The 17,949-nt window shown below is 38.8% G+C and overlaps 2 protein-coding genes and 1 long non-coding RNA gene across 5 annotated transcripts in view; all 3 read left to right on the top strand.

Annotated features, from left to right (window-relative positions):
• Window positions 1-3,960, top strand: part of LOC120802450 — a 29,465-nt gene extending 25,505 nt beyond the window's left edge. For both annotated transcript variants that reach the window (XR_005709229.1, XR_005709228.1), the window contains exon 6: window positions 3,851-3,960. This is a non-coding gene — a long non-coding RNA (uncharacterized LOC120802450). The remainder of the gene's footprint in view (window positions 1-3,850) is intronic.
• Window positions 3,961-4,118: 158 nt separating this feature from the next.
• On the top strand, window positions 4,119-7,723 carry mrps17 (mitochondrial ribosomal protein S17). Of its 2 annotated transcripts, none has more exons than XM_040150838.1 (3): window positions 4,119-4,217; window positions 5,817-5,960; window positions 7,189-7,723. In XM_040150838.1, exons 2-3 carry the CDS (start codon window positions 5,838-5,840, stop codon window positions 7,510-7,512), a joined length of 447 nt encoding a protein of 148 aa, XP_040006772.1. In that variant the 5' UTR covers window positions 4,119-4,217; window positions 5,817-5,837; the 3' UTR covers window positions 7,513-7,723. The 2 variants fall into 2 exon arrangements, with proteins under 2 accessions (XP_040006772.1, XP_040006771.1); XM_040150837.1 differs by lacking the exon at window positions 4,119-4,217 and adding an exon at window positions 4,563-4,694.
• A 522-nt stretch (window positions 7,724-8,245) lies between these two features.
• LOC120802650 (protein NipSnap homolog 2-like) lies at window positions 8,246-16,203 on the top strand. Its single transcript, XM_040150693.1, has 10 exons — window positions 8,246-8,557; window positions 10,475-10,602; window positions 10,749-10,794; window positions 10,910-11,004; window positions 12,526-12,596; window positions 13,319-13,459; window positions 13,601-13,632; window positions 14,312-14,406; window positions 14,778-14,861; window positions 15,877-16,203. The coding sequence occupies exons 1-10, from the start codon at window positions 8,466-8,468 to the stop codon at window positions 15,939-15,941; spliced, it is 849 nt and encodes a 282-aa protein (XP_040006627.1). The 5' UTR covers window positions 8,246-8,465; the 3' UTR covers window positions 15,942-16,203.
• The last annotated feature ends 1,746 nt before the right edge of the window (window positions 16,204-17,949 follow it).

Below are 17,949 nucleotides of genomic sequence, written 5' to 3'. Positions count from 1 at the left end.
ATTTGCCACGTGCCACCGCTCGTCTCAAAGGCAAATCATCAGTAACTGAGGTTGAAGCAACCCTTAAACGGTAACTTTAGCAAGGCGAACGAAAGATGAGGGAAAGTGCACAGATAGTCAGAGACAGACGGGGCCCTGATGATTAGGCAGAGATGGTTGTCACCACCAGCTCTGTTTAAATCTTGGCTCCAGCCCAAAAGGGGAACACTTTCATTAACCCTCCAGTCAATCCACCGTGAAAACAAACACATTAGCCTGGCAGTCTATCACTCACTGCCCTTTCACATCGACCACAAATGTTCGCACTGCCAAGTTTTTTCCTGTTCGCCGTGCCTCGCCCTTCCGCGGTTCTTGCTGCCACCAGTGCGCTATCTCGCTTTCAACTTTTAACCCTCGCTGCTGGAAGCCGAATGAGGCAGAGACTGGCGGACCTTGTTGTTTTCACCGACTGCACAAAAAGGTTGCAATGAATAAACTTATCAGCCACATAAAAAAAAAGAGAAGAATAGACGGAAAAGATGTCCGGGTCCAGACTGTATTATATCTATTAAACATGTTTTTGTGCATATTTTTTCAGGATGATGAGGCCTCAGTCAAGGCGGCTGCTCAAATCTCAATCGTATTCTGTGATTTTCAAAGGAATTGCCATAATTATTGAGTCCTTAAGCAATGTTTATTCCCCAACACAAAATACTGGGCCTAACGGGCAAACTCATTGCTCTTCGTTGAAAGGTAAATCCTCCAGATACCTGCCAGGCTTTAGATGTCCCCTGATTGATTGAACCTCGGCACTATCTAAATATGAATGTCAGTCTTTTAGGATCTGTTGGATCTTCTCAGTTTTAATCTTATGTGATTTGCCTGATCTACAGTCAGTTTTTTGGGGGGGATGTTAGAACATCTTAAGGTGATTTTTTTTTTTTTTTTTTGCCCTTAATTATCAACCTGTTAGACCTTCCTTTCAGGCTGCATGCAAAGCTTTAAAATGCAAAGCGGAATCAGTCAACAGTAAAGGCCTCGGCATGCTTAAAACAAAGTGCTTGTCAGGTCGTCTAGCAGCATCTGAAACCAACTTTTCCGACAGCAGGAGAGGAGGGGCTGTGTACAACAAGTGCCACACCATGAAGGCCATCGAGGAGAGACTGTCTGATTGTGTGCTCCCTTGTCCCCAGTTGTAAATTTGCTTGTTGAGACTATAAAGACACATGCAAAAGACACAGAGTTCCTGAAGAGGTCAGGGTGCCGGTGAGATGTAGCCAGGAGGAAGCTAGGATGGAGTGCTTTTCGCTCTGCCTTCGGTTAATACCAGTCGGAACAGGTATAAAAACTTTTCCCTTTAGACATGGTCAAAAGACACATTGTATGACCTACTTTGTTTCAAGCAAACCCGACCATGGCCCTAACCTTAACCATAACTACTGTATCTGTAAGGCATTTCATTAGTAGAGTTTGGTGGGAGTAGTGCGCGGCCTGGGAAGAGGTGCTGTTTGGAAGACTCATTTCAAGAAAAAGAAAAAAAAAAAGCCCCATATCCCTGTGCAACCTTCAGATTGTGGGAAATTGTGGCTTTTTTTTAAACTCTGAAAACAGCAAAACATTCTCTAATAACCAAATCTTCCCAGTATTTCCACACTACAATCGCTCAACTATTCCCAGCTTTAAAATGAACCCATGCACAGGTCCCAAAGGCGGATTATAATTCAGTGATAGGCTTGGTCAAAGTCATACACAAACACTCTAGCTAAATAGTCTAATCTATTGAAAAATGTCATATCTGGGGACCGGTAACTTACACAAGATGTTGTAGGCCAACATTAGTGGAGCGCGTTAATCAGAAAATATAAAACTTGCTGATTAAGAGGTCAGTATGTTATCATAGAAAACATACATCTGTAATCAAACAGTCTACGTGCTATCAGGCCTCTGTCTTATGTCACGGCAGCCATGGTTTCACATGATTCACAGCTGATAACTGACCATTTCAGCTCTCTCATATATAAAAACACTGGCTGCATTTGCAATTAGGTATGAACGTCATTATCTTTGGGTAAATATTGTAATATGGCCATTGATACCACGTGATCTGCACTTGCAGGCTCGACCACGAATTTGATAAGCGGCACACCTTATAGTGGAGCTGTTGCTGTGATTATTTACATCATAAGAGTGCAATAAAACAGACTTTCTATTCTATAGTTCCATATGCACCATATAGTCCCTAGATGTTATAGAAAGATGGCTGTGGTGGGAGCCAGCATATGCATCACCTCTGCTCTGATGATCAGTTTAGCCTTGCAGCATTTGTAGAGAGAGAACACATTTAACAGGGAACAGTATGAAAACAGTTGATACTATGTGAATTGTCTCAGTGTTCTTGTATGAAGGAGACTAAAGTTGTCTAATGCTGTAATTCTGGCAGAGGTATACCAACGCTGCACTGCCTTAAATGGGAAACAGAGACCCAGACCTGTGCTTTACTACAGCATGGCCCTGATTAAGACCAGATCGGTCTGCTTGTGGTTGGTTCTGAGCCACAGCCAATTCCTACTCAGGGACAAGACTGTTAACGTTGTGGTATGAATGCATCTATGTTAATCTCTCCCACTTACATCTGCTTGAGTGGAGATCCAGAAGAGCTATTATCGTTGCCAAATAGCTGGATAGTGTATTGTTAATTTTGTGGTCCTTTTACAGAAGTCTGGCATAAAGGAATCGATATCATAGTAGACACAAGAATTAATAGAGGATTGACAATATTCCACCATACGGATGTCAAAGGATGCGATTTTTTTAAAATCCTGTTATCTCAAGATCATGAGTCGTTTTCTCATAATAATTTGTCAAGAAATCAAAAGCTGATATTCTAAAGATAACAGGATAATTATCTCATCACAAATATTGTTATTTCATGATAACAAGAACATTTTATCACTTCCTTCAAATGATTCTTCCTCATTCAATGAGAAAACTCTCACAGGGAAATGTATTTCAGTGATCCTGTGAGACTTTTGGCTCTAGGGATGGAAATGTCGGCCCGGTACACCACTTTGGTCCGGATTGAAATATCTCAACAAAGTAGTGAAATTTTGCCCAGACATTCACGATCTCAATTTATAAACCCTACTGACTTTTGCCATCCCCTGACTTTTTCTCTAGTGCCATCGTCAGATCAACATTTCAGTTTCAAAACTACAGACATTCCTGCCTCAGCTGTACTTTGTGTTTACTGCTAATTAGTAACGATTAGCATGCTAACCTGCAAATTAAGATTGTGAACATGGTAAACATGATGCCTGTTAAATATCAGCACGTTAGCATTGTCATTGTGAGCATGTTGACGTGCTGGCATTAACGTTTAGCTAAAAGCACTGCTGTGCCCAAAGTACAACCCCAAAGAGTTGCAAGCACAGCTGTAGGTGCTCGGTCTTCTTAACGTCAGAGAGCTCTGACAGGTTATAATAATGCGCTGCTCTCTGAAGTACTGATCAATAATGGGATCTCCTAGATCTTATGTTATCAGATCAAATCATCTGTTAAATCTTGAAAAAAACACTTTGCTATGCTGGGATAATAGGATTTACTCACAATCCTGAAATAGCAGGAGTAAAAGATTAAAAAAAAAAAAAAGATACTGCAACCAAGGGTCCTCTCAGCTTCCTTACTACCAGTTTATTTTATTCTGAGTACTTAGTAGCATCAGGACAAATCTGTGCACATTTGTCTGAACTCTCACAGACATGTCTTCGGTCTCGTGTCCAGACTCTTACTAACTTAACTTTTTTAACGTTTTGGCGCCGTTATGACTTTTGATGTTGTTCTGTTTTTTGTTGTCCCCTCCGTTCTCCTCTAGGGTGGACATGTTTTCACAGCCCTTCGTGTCTCCCATGCAGCCCTGTTGACATCAGTTAAACCGAGGAGAACCATCCACAGCTCAGTGCCAGTAGCACACAGGCTGCAACATGGCAAGAATCCATTACACCTGTCTCGTTGCTATAATAAATGTTTATATTATTTTGTCTTCATGCTTACCTTTTAGTTTTTTGCCACCAAATTTCTTAACAAGTAACATTAAAGTCTCTTCTCTTCGCTTCTCTTTTTCTTCTCTACTCTCTGTTTCTCTGCTACCATCTTGTGGCCAAAATGAAAATGTCATTTTCTTGGTTCTCAAGACGCATTGGTCATAAACAGTTGGTTCAACAGCATCAACAAAATAAACAGTAAGTATACAATAAAATAGTTGGCTTGGCTCGGAAATGGTTAGAAGGCACGGTTAACTTGGCTACAACTTAACTTAAATACTGCATTTAGTTTCAGTCCATTGTGTTATTCTTAGTTAGCAGTATCTAACTTCTGCTCATGGGGTACCACAACTTCACTTGAAGTTAACTGTGACTGTAAGGACTTCTTTGCTTGACAATAACAAACGTCGCTATCAGTAAGGGAAGTCGATTTGCTCTATAGCAACATTAAATGCGTCACAAGTTAAAAGTGCAGTTAAGCTACAATTAATTTTATCAAAATAAATTAATTCATTCCAAAAAAAAAAAAAAACGCTATCAGCTTCGCGCCACATACTGTACCTCGTTACTAGCCGTCGTTGACGTCATCAAAACAAGCCGACCGGAGCAGCATGGAGGAGCTCCGCCGCTGAGTAATTTTTGACCTTTTCAAGTTTTTCTTATCTAACAGAATCGGTGAGTTTATTTTTTGCATCCTACGTTTAATGATAATCTGTGTTGATGTCAAATAAAGTCGGCGTAGCTTGTAGCTGCTGCTTTTGTGTGAATGCTGTGAAGTTAAAGCCGCATTGAGGCTAAATGCAGCGGCTGTTTGTCTTCTCATGTCATCCTGCTTTTATTTACAACCTGAAACGTAGATGACGTTACTGTAAATGGTACTGCAAAGTGTCCCTTTATACCGATGTTTGTACTGGTAGTGTAATAGTCAACGCAAAGGGTCAATTTTAAGGTTAAAAATCGCAGTAAATTCAAGCTGCTAGAGAAAGGGGTGGAAAGTAACGAAGTAGATTTACTCAAGTGCTGTACTGAGGTACAATTTCATGCGACTTGTGCTTGAGTTTTTTCATTTTAACTTACTTCTACTTCTACTCGACAACGTTTCAGAGGGAAATAGTGTGCATTTTACTCCACTACATTTATCTGAAGAGGTAAAATTATTAGTTTTTAGACAAGGTTTTACAAAACAAATATGATGATCTTATAAAATGTATTGGTGGTTTAAAAACTTTTTTTTTTGTCTGAGTTGTTACATTTCCCCTCTAAAACTTCTCAGTAACTCTTTTGGACCCAAAACAGTAAAATGATACAGTACAGTACAAAAAAACAAAAACAACATAGAATAAAATAATAATTAAAAAATAATAAATTGAGAAAAGTCCAAAAACTGAAAACATATATATGTATGAGAACGTCTTTTCTCTCCCATAAATCATGTCATGACTGCTCATATTTATCTGGTGACTCTTTGCAGGGGCCCGACCCCTGTATCAGTATTAAATATCTAATAATATAATATACTATATATTATGATAATATGGGTCATTTTACTGCATAACACTTCTGTACTTTTACTTAAGAACGATTTTTAATGCAAAACATTTACCTGTAATGGAGTACTTTTATATTCTGGTATTGGTACTAAATGATCTGAATACTTCTACCACCACTGGATAGAGGCCAGTTATTGTGATATAACAATCAGTTCACAAAAGAGGAGCTTAGCCCTCAGCTGATTGCCATGTGTCAGACAATGGCTAGGGACAAAATGTAAAATCTTCTTGGTCTTCTGTACTACAGGGTTGAATAGTGCTGTCCAGAATGTCGGTCAAGCAGGCATCAGTCCATGCCAAATGGATCATCGGCAGAGTAATAGGGACCAAGATGTACAAAACTGCCAAAGTGAGAGTCACTAGGCTGGTGCTGGACCCTTACCTACTCAAGGTGAACCTTTTAACATTGTTACAGTGTTAAGTGTTCATTCACTGCTTATACATACAGGAGGGACAGGTGGCATGGATGTTGCATAGCCACTTCCCAAACAAGGGGAGGCCAAAAATGGAGTCAATTTGGCTGTTTCTCTTATATATTTCCCCGCTATTTTATTCCGTCACATGAAAACACATAAAGTGCCCACAGGAGGTTAAGGAGGATACTGGTGCCACTATGATGCCTGAATGGTACCGATGCCAAAATGATACTTTTTTTCAGGGCCTAGTTTAGGAAACATTGATATGTTTTTCCAGAAAAGTATTTTTTTCCTTCAGCAAAATATGCTATACATATACTCAGTGTATCAGTGTATAATTCAGTCGTACATTTGTATTACACAAACAACTGTAAGCTATGGATATATGTTTTGCTGTAAGAGAAGACTGAAAAGTTCTGATTGAGAGGAGATTTAGAGCTTCCCCTAATTTCAAACAGCCACTACCGTAGCAGCTACAGCTAGCATTACTGTTAATTAGACCACTACTACTTTTACGACTACTGTGTCTCAGCCCATAGTTTCAGAGAGATAGAGATAACACTTGTAAACACTGCACTTTTAAGATGTTAGAAGTTATCTTAGTGTTGAAGTGACCTAACTTATAAAACTAATAATGAAATTATATTACTGGTACTTGATTAGTTGATTGGAAACTAATTCATGAATTACATAAACTGATTCCACTCACAAGGTTAATTAAATTGGTTTCCTCTTTTATCGAGTATAATTACCAAAGACTTATTGTTTACAGCTTCACAAATGCTGCTCCTTTCTGTTTCATATTATTATAAATTGAACACATCCCAATGGTTTGCGGTCGGACTATGCAATCAATTGTAAGGCATCACTTATCACTGCAGAAACTTGTGCATTTGCCATTATTTGAGTATTTACCATTATTTGATGAATAATAATTACTCACACTTATCAGCTGTTAAACTCATAATTTTGCTGAAATATTGCAAGTGGCCAAGAACATATTAATTTGCCCACTTTGCTTAATAATCTCATTAGTAATTGAAATTCAACAAAAATTATTAATTGACTACCTGTAGCCACATGTAGTACATGATCAACTTCATTGTGTACAACCAAATGTTATTCATTTTCCGACTGATGATTGATTGCTCTGCAGTGACTATGTATTTAAATAAGTCGAATGATATCTTCTCTTCTTCATAGTACTACAACAAGCGGAAGACTTACTTTGCCCATGATGCTTTGCGACAGTGCACTGTGGGAGATATCGTCCTTCTCAAGGCTCTGCCTGAGGCCAGGTCCAAACATGTGAAGCATGAACTGGCTGAGATAGTGTATAAAGTAGGTCGGGTGGTCGACCCACTGACAGGAAAGAGCGTTGCAGGAACTGAGTTTGTGGAGCCCCTGGCTGACCTTCCACTCGGCCTGGAGGGGGAGACGACCTTATCAGAAAAACTTCAGGAGCTCAACATCTCCGCCTCCTCCAGTGGAGCTGACGCCCCGCCAGCACAAACTCCAGCTCCATGATAGAAAACTCTGCTTTTCTGTGCCGTAATGTTAGCTTAAACACATGTTTCTGTTTCAGGTGTTCATGTAAATATAAGTTTATAACCCAGTAATCTTGTTGTATAATATATATGGATGGAGAGCCTGAATACATTTGCCTTGCTGCCTGCTCAGGTAGCTTGAATTCGTGACATATTTCAGAGGAATTTACAATAAAATGACAATGAGAAAATCATGGTGTCATTCACAAATATGTTTGCATGTTGCCCATTTCTACTTGCAGACTAAAGTTCTGTTTTTGAAAGACATCACAGAGTCATAATAAAACATTAACATTTATCAGATGTATAGGGTGCATATGCAAAGGCTTTTTTAAAATCAGTATCAGACTCTGTTGCAATCTTTACATGGTATTCTATTATGGATGTGCATTCAGTAAATCTGCTATAATTTACAAACACTTGCTGGCAGAAATTGGATCTGTTCAGTAGTTTATCCATTCTTCAAAATGTGCGTGTGTGTGAAAGTGTATTATTTGGGTCAGTCTTTTGTTTTAAGACCCGTGTAAGTTGTATTCCGAACGAAATAATTTGTATTTATTAGTCATAGGAAAACAGAAGTCACCAGCAGAGGTATGCTTTAGTCAGGTTTATTGTTCAAAGCGTAAAAACCCATAGACACACGAAGACAAGAGTGTTATCAGCTCTGTGCGTTAATCAAGAGCAGGTGGAAAAATCAGAGTTATGGCTATTCATAAACAGCCGCTGTAATTTTAACCACCTCGGGTACGTTATCGTCGGACCCCCCCCCTAAGTATCAGTTTAACCACACCGCGTTAACTGATTCCGGTGCGAAAACTTATCATAGGGTTACGTTATTGTAAATAACGTCAGCTCCCCTGGGATCAGTCCGGTCTGCTGCTGCAGCCCGAGTCAAACAACCTCCATCCAACTCACAACACTATTCAGGGAAAAATGGCGACCCGAGTCCTTCAAAGAGTGGGCAACGGCCTCAAACGGACGAGAAACGGGCTCCGGGCGAACGGACAGGTCACGGTTGTCGTAAGGTTGGGGTTTTGCAAGTTGAATGTCCGGATGCAGATGTAGAAATGTTACGTAAAACGTGTTTGGTTTCGGTAGAGTTGACGCCAATGACAAACTCCGGCATGCTAGACGGCTAAGCTAAAGCTGGGAACGCTGGCTACATTTAGATCCCCGTGTAAGGTAGTTAGCCGGAGTTAGCCATCTAGCTCTAAACTTGCTAACTTTCTGCTAATGCTAATTACTACCCTCCCGAATTACAAAGTTGTGAAGTAACTCGTGTTTGCACTTTTCCTAGCGTACCTCCTAATTTTTTTTTTTTTGCGAAGACTTGTAGTTGCCATGTGCAGAAATAATACAGAATCACAGCTGAGTTGGTCTCAGTCCCAAACTGAATTTAACTTCAAGGTCAAAACGCAACGAATCGCTTGCACGCCAAGCGCTTGTTTTGATCAGTGAGCGACAGTTTCTTGCTGCGGCAGGTGTGTGTGCCCTAAACCCAAGCTGCAACTGAAATGAAATGAAAATAAAATGCTGCGACGTGTCTTAAAAAAAAAAAAAAAAGTTGCTAAAATGTGACAGCCTTGAATGCACTGTGTAAAAAGTAAGAGTTGTGTTTGCATTAGCTGGCAAACTGCCACTGGGCTGCTTCGCGAGAAAAAAGTGTAACCATTGCATGGATTGCTTGTTGGCACTTTTAAATTAAGTTTATTGGAAGGAAACTAAGTGCCACTCATGTGGGAAGACTGCTTAGCCGTCCATGTAGACTGACCCCCTGCTTATGAGTAGTAAGTACAGCTTATAGCCTTTCTCTGTTGCTGGACTCTGAGCTGGATTTTCTCTGCAATGAATGAGTCGGATGGTCTAAAAAGATTTGTATAAAGTACGCTTTTCTGTCGCAACCACCTTTCACTAGTTTATAGTGCCACCTTGTGCATTTTTCCGCTGCTCTGAACCTTCATGAAGAAGGACGAGTCAAGAGAGTTTTACTTAGTTTACACATTTTATCACAATTAAACTGTGTGCTTTAAACAGGAGGCATACCAGTAATGTGTACAGAAGTATAGCCTGACCTAAGCTTGATTTTTGAGGATGATATCAATAAGGGTATTAGTGTTTTAAAAATCCTCAACAATCCGCCAATATAGTTTTTGTTTGTTTGTTTGTTTTTGTTTTTTCATAAACACATAGCATAACAAAACATTTTTGATCAGGGTCTCTTAAATTTTAATTATTAAGGAATTGTAACCAACATATCAAGTGAACAAGTAGAACACTTTTCAGGTAAAAAAGTAAATTTTCTGTGTTCTCTGGTGGACAGAGAACGTAACGGAGACACGGTTTCTAAACTACCTCAAACATAACCTTGGAATTTCTCTACTGAATTTTCCTGTTACTTGCAGGGTGACATATTCACCACCTGGGTAAATCTGCAATGAGCTAATATCAGCCTGCATATTGGCCTGGCCAAAAAAAAATGGTCAAGCTCTACAAACCAAAAGAAATACTAAAAAAAAAAAAAAAAAATGCAACATTAATAAAAAAGGAAAGGATACAAGAAAAACACTAACACATAGTAACTAATCACAGGCCTTAGAAAATAGAAACCGTTTCAGTTTTGCTTTTGAACTAGGGCACAGGCCTGACCGATATCAGGTCATCAGGTGGTTTAACTGAAAGTGCTCCCACCAGACCAAGTGCAGTCAGAAAAAACACCACCTGATAACATAAGAGGCCCGACCGTAGTCAGTGAGCAGGCCAGAAATGTACTGGGGAGCTCATGTGCTTTGAGGACTGTAAGTGGAATTACAGGAGAGTACGGGCGGCGTAATTGTATGCTGCATTTGTTGGCCAGCTTTTCTGTTGTTGGCCATTTATTTCTTCATTTTGTAGGAGACGAAATGCTGGTTGCATCCCAACTCTTGTGTTTTGTTTCACCACAGGAGCCTCTCGGCTTTCCGCGAAGACAGCTGGTTCAAGTCTCTGTTTGTTAGAAAGGTCGACCCAAGAAAAGACGCTCACTCTCATCTGCTCGCTAAGAAAGAAGACAACAATCTGTACAAAATACAGTGTATGTATTGTTTTTGACTCGGTTGTTCCATGGCGTTTTACCCTGGCTAGCCTGATTTTTAAAAATGTCCGAACATTTCCCCCTAGGTTAATCTTATGAAATCGTTTAGATGGTGAATTATCAGCTCCCGTTTTGTTTCCTTGCAGTTCACAATGTCAAACCTGAATGCCTTGATGCTTACAATCAACTTTGGTAAGAAAGTCCCTGTTCCTTAATTTGTCTTCATTCAGTTGTCTGGTCAAGGCGCTGGCTTTGCAAACTGTGCAGCGTTTTTACACATTTGTGTGTGTTGTGCGTGTGTCCGCAGTGAGGACGTCTTGCCTTCCATTCATGCTGACCCCGAATACCCTTGTGAGCTTGTGGGCACCTGGAACACATGGTACGGAGAGCAGGATCAGGCAGGTAAGAGCACACATCAAGCCCCATGTCTCAAGGTTACATCAGTAGCACTGTTAAATGCACAAGTTATGAATCTGTTTGTGAACTGATTGAGAGCCCATTCAGTCAGGCAGTCTAAATGAAACATGCATTTCCTTTTCAAAAGATAAAATATTCATTAAGAAAACTCACAAGATACGATTGCTAAAAGGACCAGGTGATTAATCAATCAAAGGAAAATTAATACAATGACAACAATTATTGATTATGCAAGTGACTCAAGCAAAAACGCTGAACTATTCCTCTCAAATGTGAGGATTCGTGTTTTTTGCATTATTAAAATTAAACAATTTTTTGCCTTTCAAGTGTTGGTTCGACAAAACAAGCAATTTGGAGGTGCACCCTTGGGCTCCTGGAATTTGTGAATAACATTTTTCACTATTTAATGACATTTTATAAACTAAGAGATTAAATGATTAGTTAAAAAAATAGTCGACAGATTAACTGATAGCGATAATTATTTTTAGTTGCATTAAAGCTTTAAACTTGGCCTGTATTGAAACACTTACAGGAATCAGTCATAAATCATTTACCTTGAGAATATATCTCATGGACCCTCAAATGTTACTTGACAATGATACAATAGTTTGCTGCTGCTGGTGGGAAATAGAGTGAGGTTTAGAGGATTTTTCGAACTTTGACATTTTTTCTCTCTTTGGGGACATAGAGATGAGGATTTCATAAGAATATTGTAGTTGCTCTGCTCTTTGACAGCTTTTGCAGTTAATTATAGCTGTGACTGTACTGCACTTTTCCTGGCCGTTGTCCATTTGATCTTGTGGTGACATTTATCATTCCTTGGCTGTAATCTGCCTCTAATGTCACAGCGCAGTAATACTGGCAACCTCAGATAATCTAAAAGGCTGCATAAATAAAACATGTACACAACATACAGTACCGTGCTCTGAGAGAATTTGTTTCATACCATGTTTCAATAAACACGGTCTCCTTACTCTTTGAGAGACAGCTGTCACTTTTGACATGTTTAGTCCTGTAAAATGAACAGTTTTCATAGTTGATTTCTTCATTCAGTTGTTGATTTTTCAACTTGATCACTGGATCCAGTATTTTATTACCCTGCATTGTGGTGGGGTTTTTGGTTCCGATCAGGTTAAGCTGATCTCATGTGTGGTAGCAGAGTATACCCTTTTTTACATAATGGGAATAACTATACTAACTTCATTTTCTCCTTTTCATTTTAGTAAATTACGTAGTGTGAATATATTATAGCAGCCTTTTCCCTCTTTAACTGCAGCATTTTTCAGGCAGGATCTCATATTTCACGAGATGTAATTGTAGTGGGAGAGAGGTTGATACACTGGATCTCATGATGCCAGCTCCACATCACAGGTGGTCTAGAGATATAGATAATTGAAGTACAGTTTTTTTTAACCTAAAAGAATATCTTGCCCATAGAAACATAGACACGTCAAGATATATTTGAGAGCTGCATTATTTTTGGCTCTTCTGCTCCTTCTATTCTAGTTCACCTGTGGAGATATCGGGGAGGATACCCGGCTCTCACCGAAGTCATGAACAAACTCAGGCAGAATAAGGTAACGGGTGCTCGAATTAGTTCAGTTTACTGGCAGCTGGTGACCTGTAGGGCACCTTTTCTGGCAGTGCACCCCTCAAATTAGATCCCAAGACCATTTTTCCAGTTTCTCTTTCCGTCTGTTCTTTCCTTGTGATTTTTCAGCTGTTTGGTGCGATAGTAATTTTGGTGCAATTATCTGTAAAGCTTATTTACGTAAATGCAGTTGTATACTGTAAATCAGGTAAGTGCAGTTAATGGACCCAATCCTGCCTAATCCATATTGTAAAGTTGTTTAATCTTCAGATGTCCATTTGAATTTTTTGCTTGTTTGTTTTTTTTTTTATAAGGTTGTCTGAGGTTTCACCAAAAATTAACTTTCATAGATTTTAAGACGGTAACATTGTTCAGAATGAAAATAAGTATAATATTAAATCACAAGTACATTTGAAACTATTACTCAGTCAAGTGGGCACCAACTATTTAAAATTAGAGGATTACTGAGGTACAATCCTTTGTACAATACTATGAATATTAGAATTTTGATTTTCACATTCCCACATAAGTTTTATATTCATGTATTCCAAATAAAACTTAACACATTAGATAATATAAGATGTGATTTTGGTGGAGCTATCCTGCTACCTGACCGGAAGTTTGATACTTTTACAGATATATTTAGGAGTTGGTGGGCTGAGCCAGATTTACTTAGTAACACGGTCCTGTTGTTTGTTGTTGATGTAGGAGTTTATGGAACACAGGAGAGAGAGGGGGAAGATGCTGCTGTCTCGTAGGAACCAGTTGCTGCTGGAATTTAGTTTCTGGAACGAACCTGTCCCTCGTTCCGGACCCAACATCTATGAGCTCCGTTCATACCAACTCAGGGTAACTCTGTCTCTTACCTACTGTAGTACATTTACCAGCTTCCTCCCATTATCTGTGTGTATATGTTCTTCTCCGTTGCTGTAGTGAACAGTCCGACAACTTATTTTCCACATCTCTCCCCTTCTCAATTTCTTATTTCAGCCAGGCACGATGATTGAGTGGGGAAATTACTGGTAAGACATACATTTCTCAATCTTTGTCCTTTTCTTTCTTTTGGTCTTGCACATGTAGTATCTGAAAATCATCAAATTGGATTCATATTGAAAGTTCATCTGAAAAGCTCTTAAGTTTCCTCTCCATTTTATAGTAATTGTAGAGATAACATTATTATCTACCATTTTAAAATGCCCTCACTACTATTTTATGGGTTTTACAGATTGTAGCGCATGAACATGAGTCAACGGTATTTTATGGCTACAAAGTCTATGCATGACTCCTATGCATGATTGGACATACCACACACAATTTGTTAATCTAAATCTAAATTTATCTGTTTACCCTGGATTTAATATATTTTTCATATCCGATTAAACTCATAATGACTGTAAAATTTGCCTGTTGATGTAATAAAACCAAACATGCTTGAGGGGTTAAAGCAATTCTCAGGTTGTAACATCAAAATTTGATGTTCTGATCATAAAGAATTATTGGGATATCAGTGAATGTCAGAATCAATTGAACCTACAAACTCATGCAAGTGTTTTAATCAGTGCAGCTCTTCAATTAGCTTTTTGAAATCTTTTTTTGTTTTTTGTTTTTTGGTCTGTCTTTCTTTCTTTTTTCTCTCTCTCTCTCTCTCTCCGTCTCTCTCTCTCTCTGTCTCGTGTATCACAACTCTTTGGTGCTCTGCAGGGCGCGTGCTATTGAGATACGCCAAAAGAATCACGAGGCGGTTGGAGGCTTTTTCTCACAGATAGGAAGTCTGTACACAGTTCATCACTTATGGGGTGAGCAGTGCTTCCAAGTTTAATGACCTGTACGGCATCAGGATATTTTCAGAGAGAAATACACACAAAAGTTCAATTCTGCCATATTACGGCATCACTGTATTGCAGGTTCTTACACAAATGTGTTTATAATTTACTTACCAGTTTTCTAGGTGAGTCTTTGATGTCCCCTCTACATTTTCTCCAGCAAGTATCAGTGTGATGATTCAGGAAATATGTTACATACATTTTAGGTCGTGGAATTGATATGCATGATTTAAAAAGTTTAAGAAAGAATTCAGCTCTTTTCTAAGAGTGAAGACTGAAGGTATGATATGTGGATTTGAGTGAAAAACCATTTAAACCCAACAACTTTTTTGGATTCTTATCAGCTTACAAAGACCTTCAGTCCAGAGAAGACACCAGAAATGCAGCCTGGCAGCGTGACGGCTGGGATGAGGTTGTTTATTACACAGGTAAGTTTTACTTTGCTGTCTTAACGTGCCTCTCTTTACCTTTCTGATGACACTAGACGATATGAGCAAACACCATCTTTGAATCGTATCATGAGGATGATATGATCTCAAGATGTTATCATTTAACAAAATTCTGTTGTCCAAATGAATGATTCTGAGCAAATTGTAATTTAAAACTAAATATGTTATTGAGCTTTTTATGCTGCATGTGCGAAACCTTGTCTGGACCACAGCTCACTGTATAAAACATCAGTTTCTGTTTTTTACATGTAATCTTGCATATTATTTGCCATGTTGAGATATATGTCGTAATTGAAAATATATTCTTATACAGTAAATGTCATTGTAGTATTTTCATATGCCATACTTACTACCCACCTAACAGACTCAGTAGCTTTACATGCACTTAAGTGACCTGGTGACAGCTGGACAGTTTCTGTAGAAATCTGCCTTGTACAGTTTAAATTCTCTGAGAGAGAGACACACACACACACACACACACACACACACACAAAAACTAAATCAGAAAGCAACATCTTCTATCTTCAATACACTTAGAATGAGTAAGCCATGATTCCAAAGTAAGGTCTGGGCTTGGGGAGAGATTATTAGTGGCAATCCAGGATGGATGTATGGATAGATGATTGTTTTCTAGATTAAAAGGAAATATAAAGACAGTATTACAATCCCTGACATTACTAAATCATTCCAGTCTTGGCATTTAGGTAGTCGTCACGCCTTCTAAACACAGGATAATATGATTCTGATTTCAAATTTTTTAAAAACTTCCTAAACCTAAATTAAATAAAATTATGAGGGCAAAAACTCACATAGGTTGTCCATTTTTCCAGGTTACTACAGTGCATTTATACATTTTTTTTGTTGTTGTTAGGATTCTCTAACCTGATGGGTTAGAGAATCCTGGGTCTGGAACCTGTTGTCTCGTGTGTATGGGAACAATCAGCATGACACAGAAATCCGTTGCTAAGTGTGTTGTTTCTTCCTTATCCCGCAGTCCCTCTTATTCAGCACATGGAATCTAGAATAATGATTCCCATGAAAGCTTCGCCAATGAAGTAACAAACACTGGGAGAACCTCTCAGCAACCACTGCAACTATCACACTGGTCTGTAGAAGGTGTAACCAACTATCTGAGTGTGCACTGCCAGGGATGTCAGCGTAACATCAACGTGTTGTTTCAGCTTTTGTTTCAATTTTTCTTTCTTTCTTTACTCCCTTTTCCTGTGTGGGCCTAGAATGTCTTATTTCAGTTGATCACCAAAACTGTATCTGTTACAATGGTTACTGTGTTACTGACAAAATATAATTTGACACACTCATCCTCTTCACTGTCCTTATCATTTTAAAGGCTCAGTTTGGAAAAAGCTTGACTTGTTTTTTTTTTTTTTTTACGACGATCTAAAAGATACTTTCATCAGCGTTTTGAGAGTTGAGATACCAGGAAGAGAAGTGAATCAAACATTCAGCAGTTCTAGTGCTGGTCACAGGGGCTGAAAATGTCTTAAGGTCTTTCATTAAAAAATGTGTTTCATAAGAAAACTGAACATGACTCGTAAGCCCTCTTGTACTACAAATCAAGCAAAAGTAACTGCCTCCACTATCTCACGACAAAAACACTGCGCCCAGAGCTCACAGTTCACTATCAATATTAATTGGATAAGCTTCTTTAAATGTTACAGGGGACTGTGCGTTTTACAAAGGGGAGTGTGCTGTTTACAAATCAGTGTTCTATAATTGACAGTAAAGCTGATTGTCAGAGATAGTGGCCTGTGATGTGGGGCCTCAGTCAGACTCTAGCTTTATATTCAGTATAAGGTCACAGGTATCCGCTCCTCCGCCAAATACGACGTTATGTTTACATGGCTTTGATCCAGGCAACTCATCGTTGTGTGCATCAGTAATCTGATTCAAAATGAGCTGGATGGATGAAAGGATTCATAATGACAATGTTGTGAAGACGCACAGAAGTTGAAAAAAAAACGCAAACGCCACAGAGTGTCAGGTTAGTCTTAACAGGAGGCTTGACTTTGGTTTAGAGCGCAGTCTTTTCATTTCTGCTGGATACATGAAGCGAGTGTCCAGTTGTTGGGGTGAAGTCGTCCCCAATCAGAAGCCATTTCCTCCGTTTGTGTCCCCTGTGTTAAACTGACCTCCAGATTTTTTTTATGTTTTTCAACGTCATGACACTTCTGGCTCTTTCAGCTGCAGAGAGGGGGGCAAGGTGATTAAAATGATTAGAAAATGTTTTTGGTTTCAGCAGAACTAATCAGTATCCTCAGTACAAACTACTGTACACTGACTGATTTGTCCTGTCCCTATATCAAGCAACAAATTAATGCCGAGCGGGTGATTTTGTGCTGAGATTAATGTCTTTTTTTTTTTTTTTTGAATGGTCAGATCATTGATATTCATAGTGGGCTTACTGACCAAGACAGAGATCTAGTCAATGCTGTATTTGTAAAAAAAGTGGGGTACTCTAAGCTATCTTATGTTGTTAAGCAAGTGGACAGGAGAGGAGTAATATCTCAGTGTGGTAACTGTGAAATGCAGTGTTTTAGTAAGATTAGTTGTACATATTGAATTAAACTTCTGATGAAAATTAAAAAAAAAAAAAGTGCAGGACTCTTTATTCACTCATGCATTGTGTGAAATGATAGTAGTGTGGTACATGTATTGTCCATTAAGCTTTAAGCCTGTTCTTCCTGATCCTGTTCCTGCATTGTGAGTTCACATCCAGGAGTGTTATATTTGAATGCGCAGCCCACTTCCTTGAATCAGAATCAATCATGGCTGGATTAACCCCCTAGGGGGCCCCAGGGGCAAAGATTCTGACCCCCACTATAGATCTCAGTGTCATTATTCCCCCAGGCATCCAGAAACCAAACATTACTCCTGAGTAGAAATGATTTAGTTTTTTAACATTAAATCAATAGGTAACATCAAGCAATTTCAATTAATTAACTTGTGTTTTTTCTCTATTTTCTGACATACACTAACACTAATCTTTTATTAAAAAATTACAATTGTCAGACCATAAAAAAAAAAATTAAAGCAGTTTGATTAAACA

Source organism: Xiphias gladius, chromosome 17 (genome assembly GCF_016859285.1).
Source record: "Xiphias gladius isolate SHS-SW01 ecotype Sanya breed wild chromosome 17, ASM1685928v1, whole genome shotgun sequence".
Taxonomy (NCBI): Eukaryota; Metazoa; Chordata; class Actinopteri; order Istiophoriformes; family Xiphiidae; genus Xiphias; species Xiphias gladius.
The sequence above is the reverse complement of the archived record's forward strand: the minus strand, read 5'-3'. Positions and strand labels throughout refer to the sequence as shown.

What these genes read in the sequence shown, in the direction of transcription:
- LOC120802650 (XM_040150693.1), top strand. Translation starts at nt 8,466, where the DNA reads ATGGCGACCCGAGTCCTTCAAAGAGTGGGCAACGGCCTCAAACGGACG. An exon ending in ACAAACTCAGGCAGAATAAG is followed by an intron (nt 12,597 to 13,318) that starts GTAACGGGTGCT and finishes TTGTTGATGTAG; the next exon opens with GAGTTTATGGAACACAGGAG. An exon ending in CACAGTTCATCACTTATGGG is followed by an intron (nt 14,407 to 14,777) that starts GTGAGCAGTGCT and finishes GATTCTTATCAG; the next exon opens with CTTACAAAGACCTTCAGTCC.
- mrps17 (XM_040150838.1), top strand. Translation starts at nt 5,838, where the DNA reads ATGTCGGTCAAGCAGGCATCAGTCCATGCCAAATGGATCATCGGCAGA. An exon ending in TGGACCCTTACCTACTCAAG is followed by an intron (nt 5,961 to 7,188) that starts GTGAACCTTTTA and finishes TCTTCTTCATAG; the next exon opens with TACTACAACAAGCGGAAGAC.